Consider the following 18557-nt stretch of genomic DNA (forward strand, 5'->3'; position numbering starts at 1 on the left):
ATAGATGGGGAGCTGCAACACCACTGCCATCATAAGTGCAGGCGGATTGTAAAGTGCCAAATTTTGATCATGTGGTCATGAGGTGGCTCAGATCATAAGTCTCTTCATTCAAATCTGTCAGACAAACAGTTGTAAATCAAGGACTCTCTGTATTTGGAAGTATCCCGTGCAAGCAAATCTTAATACCAAGAAAGAACTGATACATACATTTAAAACTTTATTAAAATTCACCATTTGTAAAAAAATGATTAAATGTGAATATATACAAACATACACTCTTGTATTCAAAAGAGTTACCTGGCAGCCTAGACATAAAAATTATCAGATACTTCAAGACATCCAAAACGACGTTACTAAGTTACATCAGAAAGAGTGACAAAGGAATGCCACTTATCCATTTAGACTAATTATGACTTTTAATAGAATCTTTATAGCTTCAAAATGCAGTAATATGCCAGTTTAGTAGAAAGATTGCTTAAAGATTCAGACTTTTTTTTTACAAAGTAGCAGTCCATGATATTCTCTTCTGTCAAATTTTATTCATTTACCATAGTCTTCCTTTCATTTCATGTTACAGACATTACGAGTTTAGTTCTCTGTGCATTTCATTCATTTCCTTTACCTGAAGACAAAAAAAGTTTTTTCTTAATGAGTTGCTTTTTTAATAATTTCTGCCAGTACAAAGAATATTAATCTGTCTCCGATGTGGACAACTTTTTCTATGCCATAATTGTGCAAACAAATATGAATATATACCATCTTCAATTTTACATTATTAAGTATATGCAATTTAACTCATGTTTGCAAACCCAGTCTGAATAAAAAACACAGATTTTAAGACTGCTACAGTAACTGTTCCCCTACAGAATTCTCTCATACTTATGTTTGCTTTTCACTACAAAAAAGCTTTCACAAGTTAATCATATTAAACATTCTCCAATGTTAAAAAAATTGAATAGTTATACACATGCCTGTGAACTTATACAGCAATGAAACACTGGATGTTTATTATGTGAATTGGATCATTCTTACTGAAATAGTCTTAACTATTAAAGCTAGTTTATGTCTTTACAGTAGTCCACAACTTATAACCATTTATTCAGCAACTCTGAAATTACAACACTGCAAAACAAAGCGATTTATGACCTGACTGAGGTTATAGCTGTTGCAGTGCCTCCGTAGTCACATGAGTGAGATCTGGGTGCTTGGCAACTTGTTTGCACTTACAACAGGTTGCAAAGCACCCTGGGATCAGTGATTGTCCTATGCAATCTTTCCTGCCAGCTCCCCCGGAAGTCAATTGAGAAGCCTGCAGGGAAAGTTAAAAGTTACTGCCATATGCCAAGAAGCCTCCCTCTCTGAAGATTAGCTAAAAAAGATCCAAGCAGTATTTTCAGTCTTCAGGTAGAGACGTCTGTTCACCAACGGGCTGAAAATCCCCGTCCATGTTAAAAGCCAAGTGATATTTTCATCCAACAAGTGAAGAGACGGTCTCTCTGCTCAGTGGCTGAAAATCTTGCCTGGCTTTCAGCATGAAAGATTTGCAGTGCTTGAGCAAAAAAGCAAGTCTCTTCGCTCAGGGCCCAAAAATCCAAGCAAGGCTCTCCCCCAACTTGCATGCCGCCTGCACTGGGCACATTAGGGTCTCCCCCACTTCCTTGAGGCACCCTGTGCTCTTTATCTGGCACTCTCTCTGTCCAGTTAACAACCAGTAACATCACTTAACCATGACAGGGAGTGCTGGAATGTCAGTTGCTGTGTGAACAACTGAGACTCCAGGGGTCTTAAGAACTATTTGTAATTAAATATATGTAACATTTGTATCATAGTTAAAAAAATTAAAAAGACAGATTTCTATTTAAATAGTTACCTCAGCTTTTTCATACTTGCCCCTCTTTCTTCGGGTAAATACCTGCATGGAGAAAATAAAAAAAGCTCAGGTATTTTTCGATTCCAACACATTCAAGAATCCTATTTAACAGAACATAGACACAATATTCCAGATATTGATGCCTATTATCCATATGACCTATCACAGTCACCTATAAAACCATTCCATGTTACTCATGAAAAATGCAGTCTTCAGCTCCCCTATTTATGCTTTTACAGGTTAATACTATGTGCAACAGATTTTCACTTAAAGCCTCTGCTAACTTTGAAGAGTGGGAACAGATCTAAATCTTTGTGGAGGGTTACTGCACTACTAGTCAGTGTAGGCTAAGAGATGGATCATCTGGTGATTTCTAGATGTTCTGAACTCCCACTGAGGTAGTTTAAATATTTCATGGATAAATTTTTAGTTCAGCAGTCAGGAATAATTTTACAATATACTGAGGACATCTGATTCCCTGAACCTTTTGTGGAGAGTACTGAACCAGAGAGATCAATTGTAATATAAAATCTGTTAGAATAACTAAGAAGATACGAAACTAAAATATAACAAGGTTAAAATAAAATTACACATTGCATGATACCTCATCCACCCCAATGTTATAAAGAATCATGGCATATGAAACAAGCATATTTTTTGCTGACTGGCACTTTAAGTAGATGTTCAAGTGCCCTTGATAGCTCCTATAGTTTTAGCTTCTATGGCAGGAATGTTTTATCACTAACAAAGAGTAACACCGTAAGAAACAGAATTGTAGTGAAAACTTTTTAAAACTTACCATAAATTTATCTTACATCTTTATTTGTCCAGACTAGCTATTTCTTTCAAACATTACTACCCCATAAGAATGCCATACAGGTAGTCCTCGACTTACAACCATTCATTTAGTGACTGTTCAAAGTTACAACAGCCCTGAAAAAAGTGGTTTATAACCATTTTTCATGCCTATGACCATTGCAGCATCCCCATGGTCACGTGATCAAAATTCAGATGCTTGGCAACTGGTTCATATTTATGGCAATTGCAGTGTTCCAGGGTCATGTGATCACTTTTTATGACCTGACAATCAAAGTCAATGGACAGGCCAGATTCATTTAACAACCCGTTACTAACTTAACTGCAATGATTCACTTAACTGTGGCAAAAAATATAAAATGGGGGAAACTTCACTTAACGTTTCGCTTAGCAACAGAAATTTTGGGTTCAATTGTGGTTATAAGTTGAGGACTACCTGTATTAATTTTAGATATAATAAATGATGTCTAATAGCCAACATACCTATCAATAGTTTCTTCTACCAATACCTATAGAGGTGAATAAGTCAATGACACACCTGGGGGTTTTGATATTCAGTTTTACAGAGTTTTAAGTAGCTATTCTATTTCTTTTGTTGATAATCTTCAATTTTAACAATACAGCATTTATGGTTTATCATGGAATGGCTGAATTATAATGACCCAGGGGACAAATGGAAAGTTCAAAGAGTTGTCTAAAATAGTAGGTTCTATGTTTATCTACTCTAGGATACTTTTTATTTGAACATCAGAATTAAGATCTTCTAAATAAGAAAAACATACCAGTACAAGAATACCAGCCACTATTGCCAGGACTACAACCACAATTACAGCAATAACTCCAGGAGTCAAACGTTTCATTGTAAACTCTGGTGGTTTTTCATCAACGTAATATATTACTGTGTTCTCAAACCGAAGAGGTTTTCTTGCAATATTCATTCCATATTCTGCATTAAAAATTGTGTCCCCTTTGACCTGAAAGACCAGGAAAATGAAATATTCAGGGTTTTTAAAAAAAATACAAACTATTGAAATACAGCACAAATTCATGCCAATAATTCCACTTTACTTTCTTTTAAAAGCTCCATATACTTACATCTTTCTCAAAATAGTATGCTACATCAGCGATATCTACATCAGTATTTCCTTTTTCTGAAGCATTTTGTGTGAGATGGACACTAATTAAAGGTTTCTCATACTGAAAGAAAAAAAATACTATTGTCACATTAAAAAAATCATACATCAAGTTTAAACATAATTTTTCTGTTTTATTTTTCAGTAGTTAACAAGGCTTTTTAAACCCCTATTTGATAAATAGTTCAAAATTTGAATTAAATTAACAAAATATTTTAGATGAGGTCTTGATATGGTACAATTACATATTTAAAACAGACATCGCACCTTTAATCAGGGTAGAGTCCAAACCTTCAAAAGTAAAATTTACATGCCCCCATGAAAGATAACCCAAAGTAATCTTCCCATGAAAATATCCAATCCAATGTTATACGTACTTTAACCTTTACGTGCTTTTCATCCAAAAGGTAACGGTCCTTAAAGTTTTTTCCAACAGTACTGTGAATTAAGAAAATAAATTAGAAACTCTGAAAGATCTTTATGACACAATTTAGTGCTGAAACCCACATCAATCCCTCCATCACTTTCCCCCTATGAAAACTAGCTGGATAATAGTTTTGAGCAACTTGCTGGTTATTTTATACTTCAATACATGAGCTATGGCTTAGTAAACCAGAATGTTAACAAAATTAGTATAAGAAATCCATTTGCTCATGTTTTGTCTATTTCTTTGCAAGGTTAGGTAAGTGAGCCAGGGAAAAGGTATATAGAATCTGAACCTGGCTTATTCTATGGTTTATTAGACACAAAAGGTTTGACTAATGAAAGACAGACACCAACTAATTATATATACTTTTATGATTCTCTTGTTTTGGTGTAAGACATCACAATCTTGTATTTAGGAATCATGCACAGTACATTGTGCCAAACATTTTCTTTTCAATTACATTGTGAAAATCATTTCATCTATTAAATTGCTACATTTAAGTAGACAGTGATAATTACAAAGACATACCTTTCAATAGAACCTTTGTCTGAGCCTGTATTACTGTCAAGATACTTTGCTTCAATAATAATCCAGCTAAAAATAAAATATAAAACATTTGCTCAATTATTCTGAACATTAATCACAAGAGATAGGACACTCAACTTCTGCATTTTTAATTTTTGGTCTTAATTTGTTAATGATAAACTTGTCAGTATAAATCATTAAAATGTTACTAATTGATGTTTTAACCTTAAAGTAGAATGGTGCAACATATAGTTCTCAAAATAAATTCAATTTTAAATCAGGTAATTTACCTTGTCCTTACTACTTCTTGGCATGTAATATTTTGATCACTTTTGTCAGTTCTTCGTACTCCAGCACTGTTCACACACCAGCAAGTCTTTGTTCCATTGCACTGTTTAGGTCTGAAGTTGCCCTTTGCATCACATTCTGGATCATATATGCCATCATTGTCTACATATGCTTCTTCTGGTCTTTGACGTCTACCTGATTTTAAGCCAGTCACTTCTGCTTTCATCAATAGGCATTTTGAAGTCACTAAAAATAATAAAAACAGTAAAGAGTAACTGGATCATGTTAACTTAAATACAATATTTTTGTCAGAAAGCAATGGAAAGTGTAGTGGTATTTGTTCAGTTCTTATACTTACATGTCCGACAGTTCACTGTGATATCAAGTCCAATTGATTTACACTGGCATACACCATTAGCAATAGAACAATTTGTTGTCCGTTTGTTCATCTCGCAGCTACATCCTTCTGTAATATTCAAACCAAATTATTACAAAATAGTCCTTTGTATTCTGCACCAAATAGATAACTATTTCTATTTTTTTGTAGTAGATACCTGCAAAATCATCCTACTTCAGGAAAATATTCCTTTGCTAACAGAAAATTCAAATTACTGTAATTACAATTTGAAATTCTGACTCTGTAATAGCTGATACCATATCTGAAATTTTCTCTATATTGCAATTCCATAAAGATTCTTGAGTTGGCTTTAAAGCAGAGCATGTATCCACTTACTGATATTCTAGGTAACATTTTTATGTAACATTATAGATATCTTTCAATAATAAACTCACAGGAAAAAAAATCTCAAAAATATTTTGATATTGGTTCAGTTAAAAATATAATTCCAATTCAAATCATAGGTCTCAGGGATTGCCAAAGCTGCTACTTTTAACATTTATTCTGTAGACCTCTTCTGAAGAGTAACTGTTATCTCTACACACTTCAGACTGTAAGTTCAGAGCCCTGGTTCTGCAAAATAAACTAGCAGTACAGTATAGGTGAACCTCATTCTCAAATGTACCATACCTTTTCCCCATTATAGTACTAAAAAAAAACACCAGTTAAAAACTCCCAAGTATCTCCACCCACTTCAGTGAAAAAAATTACCTGGGAAGCAACAGCACAGTGCATTTTAGTGTTTAACAGGGATTAGCAGTCTTACTTCCTTTTAAAACCAGAGTTTAATTTCCTGACAATCAGCTCTAGAAAATGTACTCTAGAAAAGTATTCATTTTGGACATATATAAAACCAAAACAAGTTGTTACAATTTGGTAAGAACTTGTGTATGATCAAATAAAAATTAGGGGGGAGGGGAAATCCCCAAAAGGGGGAGGACGAATCAATGGTGGTTTCTACAGGTTAGCTTCCAATCATAAAAAAAGAGCCCATGTTGTACTTGACTAAAACTATGTAATCACAACCATGCTTTCTTAACTATGCAAAAGTGCTTTCTTCTGGGAGATTTTGTGACTTCATGATTGAGCCTGTAACCCTAATATTCTCTGATTACCTAAGCATTAACCGGACAATCCAACTTTGCTTCCAAGTTCTGACAAGGTTAGGCAGGAACCATCTACTTTTCAGTCATTTATATACTTAAAGGTATTTTTCCATTCTCATTCAAGCATGGCACATGCATGCCCTGCTGAAAACATCCTTATTCTGTCTTGGACTCTGCCTTCATATTCTCCCCAAACCATGAATGGAACAGCATTGTCAGCTGTACTGGTATTAAAAAAGTATTTCACCCCTTATTTTGACACCAAGGGCAGACTCAAGTTGTATAAAAGCTTCTAAACTTGTCATCTATTACCTTGGAGAGAAATCAGATGACTCCAGCAGCTTAAAACAAGAGACCCAAACCATCAAAAATGAGGACAGCAAACTTTACATATGTATAGCTTTGTACCAACTTAAGATGAATGGCTGGAATTTCAACACAAAAGAAGAGAAACACCCTAAGAAAACTTTAAAAGAGCTCAGATAATGCAAAGCTACTATATTCAAGGCTTTACAAACCAGAAAATGATACAGAACCTTCCATTTTAGCTGGGAGTTAAGATGGAGTTGCCACTGATCTACATCTACTATTATTGGTACATGGGACACTTTTGTCTATTCACATTAAACTAAATCCAGGTTTTTTTTTTTTAAAAATAAGATTAAGCATGTTAAGAGTTCTGCCCTATTTTTGTAAGTAAAACCATAAAGGAAGCTTATGGCTAAGTTTATGAAGTTAATTTCTTAAGCTGATTCTAAAACGAATCTAATTTTTAAACGATTTAGGACAGAAAGTTTCCATCCCTCGGAGAAAAGCCACACGGAAAGTTTCGTGCCGAAGGAAATCCTGGGAACTCCAAATCTGCTTGCCCTCCAGGGACGGTTGGAGCTGCCCGAGCGCCATGGCTCCACAGGGCGTTGGCTTCGCGCCTCCGCCTCCAACTCTCCGGGAGTCTCCAGGGACAGGCTGCTTCTAACTGGCTCCAGTCCGCCCCAGAAGTCGCGGCCAAGAAAGCCCGGCCACCTCTGTTCCTATCCACCGACATGAAAGCAACCTGCCCCTTCCTCCACGCGAAGGCCGGGAATCTCGAAGAGGGGCCATTTTGTGCGGGGTTCCTCTTCCCCAAGGCGCTGCCCTCGCACGCACGAAAACCAGGAGCTGGAAAAGAAAAGTCGGGCAAACCCGCCGAGGGAAGACAAACCTTGGCTCCACACCGTAGCGGTGAGCGCCAAAAGCGCTCCCAGAAGGAAAACAGCCCTAGAAGGAAATCCCATCGTCCGCGATGTCAGAAAGCAGGTAGACGGCAACGCGAATAGGTGAGGGCGACGCTCCGGCCTCTGTGTCTTCACTTCACTCTTTCTTCCCCCTTTTCTCTCAAGCTGCTCAGCAAGTTCCGCAGGAAAACTGAGCTCCTTTCAGCCGGCCGCGCCCGCCTCCTCAGGTTTCACCTGGTTTCCCACGCACGCACTTCGCCTCAGCACCTGCGCCGCTCGTATCCCCCACTACTTCCGCCTCTCCGAAGGTGAACCAGCGAATGTCGTTGGCTCCGGCCTCTTATAGCTCACAACGCCACCTGCACGAAACTGGGAGCGGCCGACGGGCGGGGTCTGTGCAGCACAGCGACGAGGACTCACCTGCGCGCCCGACTACCCATATATAGACTTTTCCGGGTGACATACGTTGCGGGAAGGAAGTGGTACAATGTTGGTATGTTTCGAGGGTAGTATGTGAGGTAACAATAGGCGAGGCGGTTTGAGTGTTATAAAACGCCTTATCAACCATCGGGGAGATTTGCTCCATTGTGGTTTTTCTTGGCTTTCCCCCAAAATTTACCAATCTTGAGAGGACCTATCTACCAATTTGTTTAGAATCTAAATTTACAGTGGAGATCACAGGAAATAAATCAAAAACTGGTTTAAAACAGACAAATCCCTTTAGTGAAGATTACCGTCGTTTTAGATGTGACAGAGGCTCAGCTCCGTAGGTTTTAGATTTTCACAGTGCTGAGTTTAACAAAATTTTGCTCAGATAGTTCATCATACAAATTAATAATAAAAGCAACACAAAACCATCAGTGACCTATCAAGGATTTGTGATGAACATCTTTGAAGAAAAGAGCCGTCCCCCTCCCCCAATAGCAAGGCTGGCTCTTGGTGTTACAGCATTTTTTTATATCTATTAAATTAATAGAATTCAAAGATATAAAAATGATGCATAGTCAAATTAACAACAGGGTAAAGATATTTGAAAAATGCAGGTATTAAGTGCCCTGCAAATATAAGGGTTTTTTTTTCTTAAAATTCTTTAGATCCTTCCCTTTGTATCCACAAAGATATTTTTCTTTCTTTCTATACTTTCATCTGAATAAATTAGGGCTCTTGTTTGTATCTACATGCTGGTTTTTACTATCTTATAGTAGATTTATGAGGGCAAACTGAGAAATATGCTCACCTTGTCAAATTGCTTGGGCTCCATTAATATTTAAGAATGATTTCAGATGTTTGTATTCAGAGGTAGATATAAATCAAATCTGTTACTTAACATGTAGTTCTTTGTTAAGATGACACATTTCTTAATAAACATATAATTCAAACATTCAGAGAAATCAGGACTATCTTTATGTGCCTGCTCTGCATTGCACAGGTTTGTGATCTGGAAAGTCAGAATAAATATCTATTAGAATTTTCCCAACTTCCAAATTCCCATAGCATCCCAATAATTGTTTATATAGCATTCCAATAATTTGTTTATTTACTGTCTTTCTATTTCACTTTCCTGACAAAAAAAATTTCTTAGATAACTTGCATCAGAAAAAAAATGAAAATATAATACAGGTAGTCGTTGACTTAACAATAATTCATTTAGTGTCTGTTCGAAGTTACAACGGCATTGAAAAAATGATCGTTTTTCACACTTATGAGTATTGTAGCATCCCCATGGTCACAGGATCAAAATTCAGGTGCTTGGCAACTGACATATTTATGATGGCTGCAGTGTCCTGGAATCATGAGATCACCTTTTGTAACCTGACAAGTGGAGAAGCCAGATTCACTTAACAACCATGTTACTAAGTTAACAACTGCAGTGATTCATTTAACAACTGTGGCAAGCAAGGTCTTAAAATGGGCAAAACTCACTTAACAAATGTCTCACTTAGCAACAGGAAAATTGGCTTCGATTGTGGGTGTAAGTTGAGGAGTACTTCCAGTCATCATCCAATTTATAAACTAAAAAGACCATTTTTAAAAAAGTTGACTGAGGGGAAAAGTTACATGAAACAACAAAGTGAGATTACAAGAGTTAAACATAGTATATATATTTTAAATAATTGGTACTATTGTTGATCTCTGTTACTGTTCTCATTCTAGCTTGAATCATGCAAATTTTCAGTGACTCTTGGTATTCTACCAGATGAGGGCAGATTCTTAAAATCCCATCCTTTCATTTGTACAATTAGAATTTTTCCTTCTTAAAGTCAGTTCTAATCACCTCTATGATAAAAATAAAATGCTTTTTGTGAAATTTTTACAAATAAATGGCTTTAGTATCACCAAAACAATCCTGGGATGAGGAATACTAAACTAATCGTTTTCCATGGAATAATTTTTCCAATTATATGCATCCACACAAAAATTATACACATTCTCAAAAAGTACATTAAGTTCTATGAACACATCTAAGAATACACTTGTTTATTCAGACTAATCAATCTAATACTTCCCATAGCTGTGGAATCACTAATGGTTATGCCAATTGCTTCTCCACCCACAAGTATGTAATATGTGATAGCAGAACATTTACCTTCCTTTAACATTGTACATTCTCATTTGACAAAACGAGTGGAAGAATTGGAATTGGAAGCAAATATAAATTGGCAAGTAATTTCTGCTTTTCATCTTTCTTTCTTTCTTTTTCTTTCTTTCTATTTTTATCTTATACATACTGTTTCCTAGATACAGAAAAATTATAAATGTTTAAACTTGAATGTCTTTTTAAATGTTTTGACAACATGCCAGAAAAGTTGATTGTTGCCAAGAAAAACCTTTCAAAATTAGTATACACTTTAAGAATGCATTTTTAAAAATACTTTTATACTTTTAAATTATGTTAATTATGATAACATAAGTATGTTTAAGTGGTAGTGAAACTGCATTAAGTAAGTTTATTTATAGATTTCATATGTGCAAAATTTGTTTTTTAAAATACAAGCTTTCTCATTTAGAATAAAATATGTTGCATGATCTAATCTTGAGCCGGTCACTGGGACCAAATTTATTCTTCCAAGCTTTCAGGCTCGTGCTGTGGAGCCCATCATCAGGGAACTTCTCTTTCTCCAGAATACGTTCTCTTTATATGCTTCAGCATGAGCCCGAAAGTTTGAAACAATAAATCTTTGGTTTCGGTGACCACTCAGATCGGATCCTGCAACATTAATCTTGGGGCATGTATGTTTGTCTTCATTCACAATAAAATACCTATGTGTTCGTACAAAACAACTAGGACAGTCCAAGCAGATCAGACAGAGATCCAAGGTTCCAGTATTTTTTTAGTTCAGCAGAGTATTATAGTGCCTTAGGACATTTGAACAGGAACAAGAGAGGAGGAGGAACAGGCAAAGATCATCAGGATGATAATGCGCAATAGAAAAGAAAGCAAAGGGCAAGGGGTGGATACTAGACAGGTAATTCAACATCATTGAAATCCTTTTCTGCTAGATGGAGGAAACTAATAATATCTTTTCTGTTTGGTGTTAATGGAAACAGCCAGTTTTCATGACATATTTTGTTAAAACAGCTTGCAAATCTCTCACTCATCATACACTGTTTATTTTTTAATGATTAAATAGAATTTCGGAAGATCGGTATCATTGCCCAAATGATATAGAAGTTGTTTCACATAATCTGAAAATAATTGTATGAAATTTTAAAATACACTTGAACTTTTTAAATTATACATTAGATGTCTATTCTAACTTCAGGGAATTCTACTTATTCATTCATTTGATTTGTATGGCTGCCCAATGCATAAAATGTATGAATTTTAAAAATGATTTAAAAAAATACCAAAACCAAACAGAATTGATTGGCATCTAGGAATACTTATTAATATATTACACCACCCCTTAGAGCTGGAGTCAAGACTCTGGTTTAATACCTATAGGAACAGCCAGGTCTTCAGTACTTTGTAAAAAGCCTATAGGGTCAGGCCTAATCGGGGGAGGTGCTGCAACAAAGAATGCACATTTCCTGGGTCACATCACATAGCAATGCTTGATAGACATGACCTGCCACCTCTAATTGGATGGGACAAGCAGAACTAGTGGGAGATGGGTGGCACCACAAGTAACTCAGCTCTTAACAATACACAAACACTTTCTCTATTTTAAATGACATCACACTGGTCTATACTTACTTGAGTACTGTGCTGTCCTCTTTTACAAATGACAAATGATTTAAAAGGTATCTTAGCCAAATCAACCCTTGTGTTAAAGGTGAGAACCAGCTGGCATTGCATTGCATGCTGGGGCTTGGAGACATTGAAATTTTAAGTTGGCAGGTATAAAGAACTTCTGTTCTTAGGGTCAAAGGTAATTGGCTTACCACACAGCCTATTGCCTCCCTCATATTAGCTTTGGCTATGTCAATGCAGTCTGTCATCTCACTTGGTGTCTTTATCTAATGCTCAGGCGTGGCACATTGTCATTTCCTTCCCTGTTGGTCTTCAGTAATATTAGTAATGCAGAACAGAGGAATCCTTCTCATCTGATACGTTTTCACCTTATATGTCTTCATAAGTATCCAGGGAAATTTTCATTTTTAAATCTTTCTAAGATTCTACTTAGGGAAACTTTAATTTAAAAAGACCTGCTTCTTTATCAAAGTGTTTAGGGTGCAGTCTTATACTGAGGATCTAGCTGGTAAGGGAAATATAGCATTCAACAAGACTACATTAATGGAACTTGAAAGGTGTGGTACAACACAATAGCTGAACTGTTCTTGCAAAGAGGTGCCAGTGCAACAGCCAGAAAAAAAAGTGCCAAATCACTCATTTAGTCCATAATCAAGCTTACTGTAAAGAGAAAGCAACATATGATAGAACTGGCTTAAAGGAGGAAACAAAAATAGGGGGAGAAATCTATCTGGTATCTAAAACTTTTCAAGCTGTGGTTCAAGAACATAATCCAAGATATGGTATAAATCTACACCCAAGTTTGTGGCATGGGATTATATCACTCTGGTGTTGCATTACATATATCCAGAAGTGGGCTTCACATAATTTAACAACCAGTTCGCCCAGATTTGAAAATGTGCATTTGCACACATGCATGCTACATCAAAAACACGGCAATTGTTTAAGATGGGATAGATATTCTCGATAATGATTTTTCTTGTGTGTTTTTCCCTCCATACTCTACAAGCTATCCCCCCAAAGGTAATAGGATCTATCCATTATCCTACTCTGTTCTAATTTCCTGCACAGAGAGATTCTCTGCTCAGTCATTCATGCCCCAGTCGTCTCCTGTTTGGACTATTGCAATGTGTTCTACATGAGACTACCCTTGAAAAACATCTGAAAACTTCAGGTGATCACGTGAGCAATTTTGGATGCGTAAAAAAAGGGTGCATGTAACCCTTTTGCTCCATGAACTGCATTGAGTGCTAGTTTGCTTCCAGATCCAATTCAAGGTATTGGTTGTGACTTACAAAGCACTACATGGCATGGGCCCAGTCTACCTATAGAACCATCTTCATGCCATTATATTGACCTATCTCAACTGGTCAAGCAGGGAAGGTATGTTGCAGACTCCATCATTTATTTAATATTTAAGATTAATATTTAAGAGATTAATATTTATTTAAGAGCTATGGTGGCCCAGTGATTAGAATGAAATATTGCAGGCTAATTCTGCTGACTCAGGAGTTCAATCCTGACCCACTCAAGGTTGACTCAACCTTCCATCCTTCCGAGGTCAGTAAAATGTGGACCCAGATTGTTGGTGGCAATATGCTAAGTATAAACCGCTTAGAGAGGGCTGTAAAGCATTGTGATGTGGTATATAAGTCTAAATGCTATTGCTATTTAAAATTCTCTTGAGTAATGGGGTGCAGGAAAAGAATCTTCTCTGCCATTACCCTGTTCCATGGAATATTTTTCCTCCGGAGATAAGACCCTCATTCTCCTGGCCTTCCTGAAAAGAGTCAGAACATGGTTCTGCAGCCTTGTGTGGGGAGCACAGAGGATCACACAGTTGTGGGGCTGGCCAGAGCCCTGAAAGCCCTCTTTTCACCTTCCAATTTTATCAATGTTTAATCATCCTTGCTTTTTTCCAAATGTTAAAGTTTTATATATTGTTTTTATATTTTAACATTTTATTGAACACTGCCCAGATTCCCTTCCTGAAGGAGATGGGCAGTTTGAAAATGTGGAAAATAAATAAAATAATTGTGAGGGCATTGTGAAAATATTTGCAGATCCCTCACATCCTGGACATAAACTGTTTCAACTCCTACCCTCAAAACGACGCTATAGAGCACTGCACATCAGAATAACTAGACACAAGAACAGTTTTTTCCCGAAGGCCATCACTCTGCTAAACAAATAATTCCCTCAACACTGTCAGACTATTTACTGAATCTGCACTACTATTAATCGTTTCATAGTTCCCATCACCAATCTCTTTCCACTTATGACTGTATGACTATAACTTGTTGCTGGCAATCCTTATGATTTATATTGATATATTGACCATCAATTGTGTTGTAAATGTTGTACCTTGATGAACGTATCTTTTCTTTTATGTACACTGAGAGCATATGCACCAAGACAAATTCCTTGTGTGTCCAATCACACTTGGCCAATAAAATTCTATTCTCTTATCCAAAGTCTATATGGACCATATTCCCTGCTTCTGTATATTGGGCTTAGTTCTGTTACTTCCAAACTCCCCATTCTATGTGCAAATTCGTTGTCTAGACAAAGCCTTTTCCTTTTTTTTTTTTTTTTGCTGGCTGATCATGCTCAATCTTTGGACTGTATTTGAGGATCAAACTTCAGAGATGTTTATCTTTCAAGCACAAGCTGAAAATCTACGTATCAGAGGGGGCACATTCTATTGAGGAAGATATCAATAAACAAATCAATGATAAAGAATTGGAGCAGCAATGAAAATCCCAGTTTGTGGAAGGTTGTGAACTAGTGTGTACTGGAGCTCACTTGGAATATAACTGGCACCTTTGTATTGACCTCTTTATAAGATTACCTTGAATTTAATACTAAATATTATTTGTATCTCTTATATATTTTAAAGAATAATTTTGAAAGCATTCAATTAATAGCAAATGAGTGAGCAGATTTTATCAATCTCAGATGAACTGTAAAGAATAAAAAGTTAATATTCTCTTAATATTGATTTTTTAAGTATGAATAATTTTTATTGCCAGATCTTAAGAGATTGGACAATCATTTTCTGGGATGGTATAAGATCTGTTATTTGAGCAAGGGGTTGAACTAGAAGACCTCTAAAGTCCCTCATAACTCTGTTATTCTATGTTTTTTGACATATCTTAAATTTTCATCCTTAATAGGCTGTGTATTTTCATTCCTTTCTTTTTATATGTTGTGTTCTAAAAAATAATGAAGAAATAAAGAGATGTGAATATTTGTCTATAAGCATATTTCAGAGTCTTATAATGGTGTGTAGGCAAGATCATTACAAATATTTTGTTGCCCATATTTTGTTGCCCCTGTAGACTTTATGTTTTGTTTGTTGAGACTTTTCTGTCCGTAGGCAACAGTTAAATAGACAGATGCATAAGACAATTCACAAGGAATAAAAGCCAGTGTCAAAAGGAACAGCAATCACAACATCATGTTGAAGCATTAGGCTGGGAAAACTGCCTATGTTATTTTTGTGAAAGTAGTGATATGTCTGACGGGCAGTAGATAAAGGTCCAATTGGCTTGTCTCATTCTTTAACTTTATCTTTCAGTTTTCATGACTTATACTAATATTGGCATTAAATAAGCTATGATAAAATGTATAAGCTGTAATGTAGAATAAATGTAGAACCAATTACAAATCTACACTCTATTCCGCTCTGTGACTCCTTTCCTTAGTACCCCTTACAGATTTGGATTAAAATTTATATATTTAAAAAATAATCTGTTTAATTTATTGCTTCAACTGTTCTAGAAATATTTTTTAATTTGTGACACAATTATATTCTTATTAGAAGTAAATGGAAGAGAAAGGTTTAAATTGTGGGCTGTGGTCTAGAAAACTGTGACCGTAGCAGGAATTTTAAAAAAAGGTTCTTTCCACTTTTAAACATGACAGGCCAATCTGAATAAATGTAAAGTTTAAACTTACAACACAAAATGTTTAAATAAAGAAATTTTAAAATTGAATTATCCTCATCAAACAATTGTTGATTAAAACTGTTTGGATGAACTGCTCTTTGTAGCCTTCATTACCACACCACCCTAAAATGCCAAATACATGAAGCATGTTAAGACTTGACTTGGTAAATAATTTCTGTTTCAAAGGAAAAGGAGTTGCAAAGGAAGAAAAGTTGAAATACACCATACCTTTCTGTATCAGAAGACAATAAACTATTTCCTGAAACCAGAAGTTCATTAAAGTCAAAGTCCAATTTGCAATAGGCTCCTCAAAGTGTAGTGATTTACAGGTTATTGTAAAGCAGTTTGTGTGTGTGTCATGTCTTTAGCTTTTCTACTACTATCAAGAAAACTAGACTAAAAGAATGAGCAATGGGGCTTATTTTTTCACATAGAGTAGTGTATGAGTGGGCTGCTGAACAAATCAAAATCATAAATAAACATGCTATTCTGTGACCGATCAATCCACCATGTAGTTTGTAATAATTAGTAACTTTACAACTTTTTTTTAGGTCTTAAAGCAAAATATTCATGAATCTTGAAAATATGGGTGCATATATGCATAAACGTTGTGAGTGCTGTTGTATTTCAGCCAGATAGATCTAGATTCAGATTATGGTTCAGTGATAAGATAACTCTGAGTCAGACAGTATCTCCATTGATATTGTAAGAAAAATATATAAATGTATGCCACCCTGACCCTCCCCCAATGGAAAAACAGAATTAATTAAAATGAAAAGAAATGGAGCTATTCATTGTGGGTTGTATTCAAAAAATTTTCCATGTCATTCATAAATGATTGGAGTGAATAAATTACAACTTTTTCCCTTTGTGGAGAAGAACGCTATATCTAACAATCTACATTTTATATGCCCAAAGTTCCAAGTTCCATTTCTGGCATAGGCAGTGGTGGGATTCAAGTAATTTAACAACCGGTTCTCTGCTCTAATAATTTTTTCCAACAACCAGTTTGCCATACTGTTCCTGTCCTATTGTTCCCTTCATTATATCCAATTAATATAGTTGATGCATATTTTTAATTATATATATATATATATTTTCTTCAAGATATGCTGTTTTATCTATGACATTTGTTTGTGTATACTGTTGTGACAAAAAGAAATTAAAAAAAAAGTTAACAACTGGTTCTCCCGAAGTGGTGCGAACTGGCTGAATCCCACCACTGGGCATAGGGCTATGAAAAGCTATTTGGAAAAAAAAAAAGAACAACATGGGGACATAAGCCAGAGGGAAGTTCAAGAATAATGTTAGAAAATATTACTTTACAAAAATAGTAGAAGTTTGGAACCAACTTCCAGTGGAGATAGCAGGTCAACCATCAGTAACTGAGTGGAAATATGGTTGGGATAAACACGTGTCCACCATCCAACAAAAAATTTGAAAAATTTTATTAATTATTTTTTATTTTGTCATATCAGTATATATAGGTATTAAATAAACACCTACCCACTCAAAGGGCAGACTCAATGGACCACTAAGTCTTTTTCTGCCATCAGTTTTTTAGGTTTCCATGAAACCATGGAGATCAACATCACTGCATGTCTTTTCAACCTGATACTTTCTAAATACGTTAAATGTTGTCTGGGATGTTTGGAATTATAACGCTACTGATTTGGAAGACATCAGATTGGGAAAGGATTATATAGAAAATGTCAAGCTAAGGTATGAGACAGTTTATGATGCTTCCTATAGTTAGAAGGGTTCACTTTCTGCTACATAGTCTACAATGTCCTTCAAATGAGAAGTTTGAATGTCTATTAAAAATTGTTTAGTGCTATTTACTCCCATTTATACTTCCGTTCATACTAGTCATTCTCCCAACTATGGGATATTTTATGGCCTTTAAGAAATTTATATATGGTAGAACTGTTTTTCTACAATACAATAGATGAATCCTTGGAATTTCTGATACCACCAGTATCATAGAACTTGCCTGTTAAAATGGTTCTTTTAAGCAGTATATGAAACAAACTCTGCAGATGTATGTTTACCAAGAACTGAGTCACCCCTTCTGTGGCTCAAACTGGTGATAGCCTGTAAGATAGGTATGTTTGTTTTCTAAATAGCAAGGCAAATAAAAGGACTGATCTGTTTATACTAGATGACTGATATATTTTATGTAAAATATTAGGCTTATTAGACAGCAGCATTTAAGCTTACATTTAAGCAGCATTTGAGGTAAAAGAAGAGGGACATGGCCAGGAAAACAATAACAAGAGCAGGTGTTGCCAAAAATCAATTCCCATCTCCCTTATGGATAAGCTAACAACCACAGCAACAGGGATTCCCTCAAGAAGATAAAGGCAGCAAAAGAAAAAAATTATGGGAATACAATTCACAGGTCAGGTTGAAAAAGTGGTTCTGAATTATACATTGTCTATACTCTAATAGCAGATTAAAAATAAAAAATCAATTAACCAAAAAAATTCTCATTGATTTCCAGAATAATGTTATGCATTCTAAAGAATGAGCAATGGGGTTTAGAGAAATGCAGATAATGTAGAATTTTTATCTGTATTTATATATAGTTAGAAAAGATTCAAATAATTCTAAAGAAAAAGAAAGTTTCTTTCTTT

General features: G+C 35.5%; 1 protein-coding gene across 1 annotated transcript; it reads right to left on the bottom strand.

Moving 5' to 3' along the window:
- Positions 1–204: 204 nt before the first annotated feature.
- On the bottom strand, positions 205–8155 carry EPCAM (epithelial cell adhesion molecule). The gene is made up of 9 exons (XM_058165012.1): positions 7764–8155; positions 5418–5525; positions 5062–5305; positions 4775–4840; positions 4197–4257; positions 3782–3883; positions 3469–3660; positions 1871–1912; positions 205–622 (listed from the first exon to the last, which is right to left on the bottom strand). Exons 1-9 carry the CDS (start codon positions 7834–7836, stop codon positions 581–583), a joined length of 930 nt encoding a protein of 309 aa, XP_058020995.1. The 5' UTR covers positions 7837–8155; the 3' UTR covers positions 205–580.
- Positions 8156–18557: the final 10402 nt, after the last annotated feature.

Source organism: Ahaetulla prasina, chromosome 1, assembly GCF_028640845.1.
Source record: "Ahaetulla prasina isolate Xishuangbanna chromosome 1, ASM2864084v1, whole genome shotgun sequence".
NCBI lineage: Eukaryota > Metazoa > Chordata > Lepidosauria > Squamata > Colubridae > Ahaetulla > Ahaetulla prasina.

Bases quoted from the DNA above. Each gene is read 5' to 3' on its own strand.
- EPCAM (XM_058165012.1), bottom strand. From the start codon at position 7,836: ATGGGATTTCCTTCTAGGGCTGTTTTCCTTCTGGGAGCGCTTTTGGCG. The intron at 5,306-5,417 runs GTAAGTATAAGA...TATTATTTTTAG, and splicing joins CACAGTGAACTGTCGGACAT to TGACTTCAAAATGCCTATTG. The intron at 3,884-4,196 runs GTACGTATAACA...TTTTTCTTTCAG, and splicing joins AAAAGCACGTAAAGGTTAAA to TATGAGAAACCTTTAATTAG.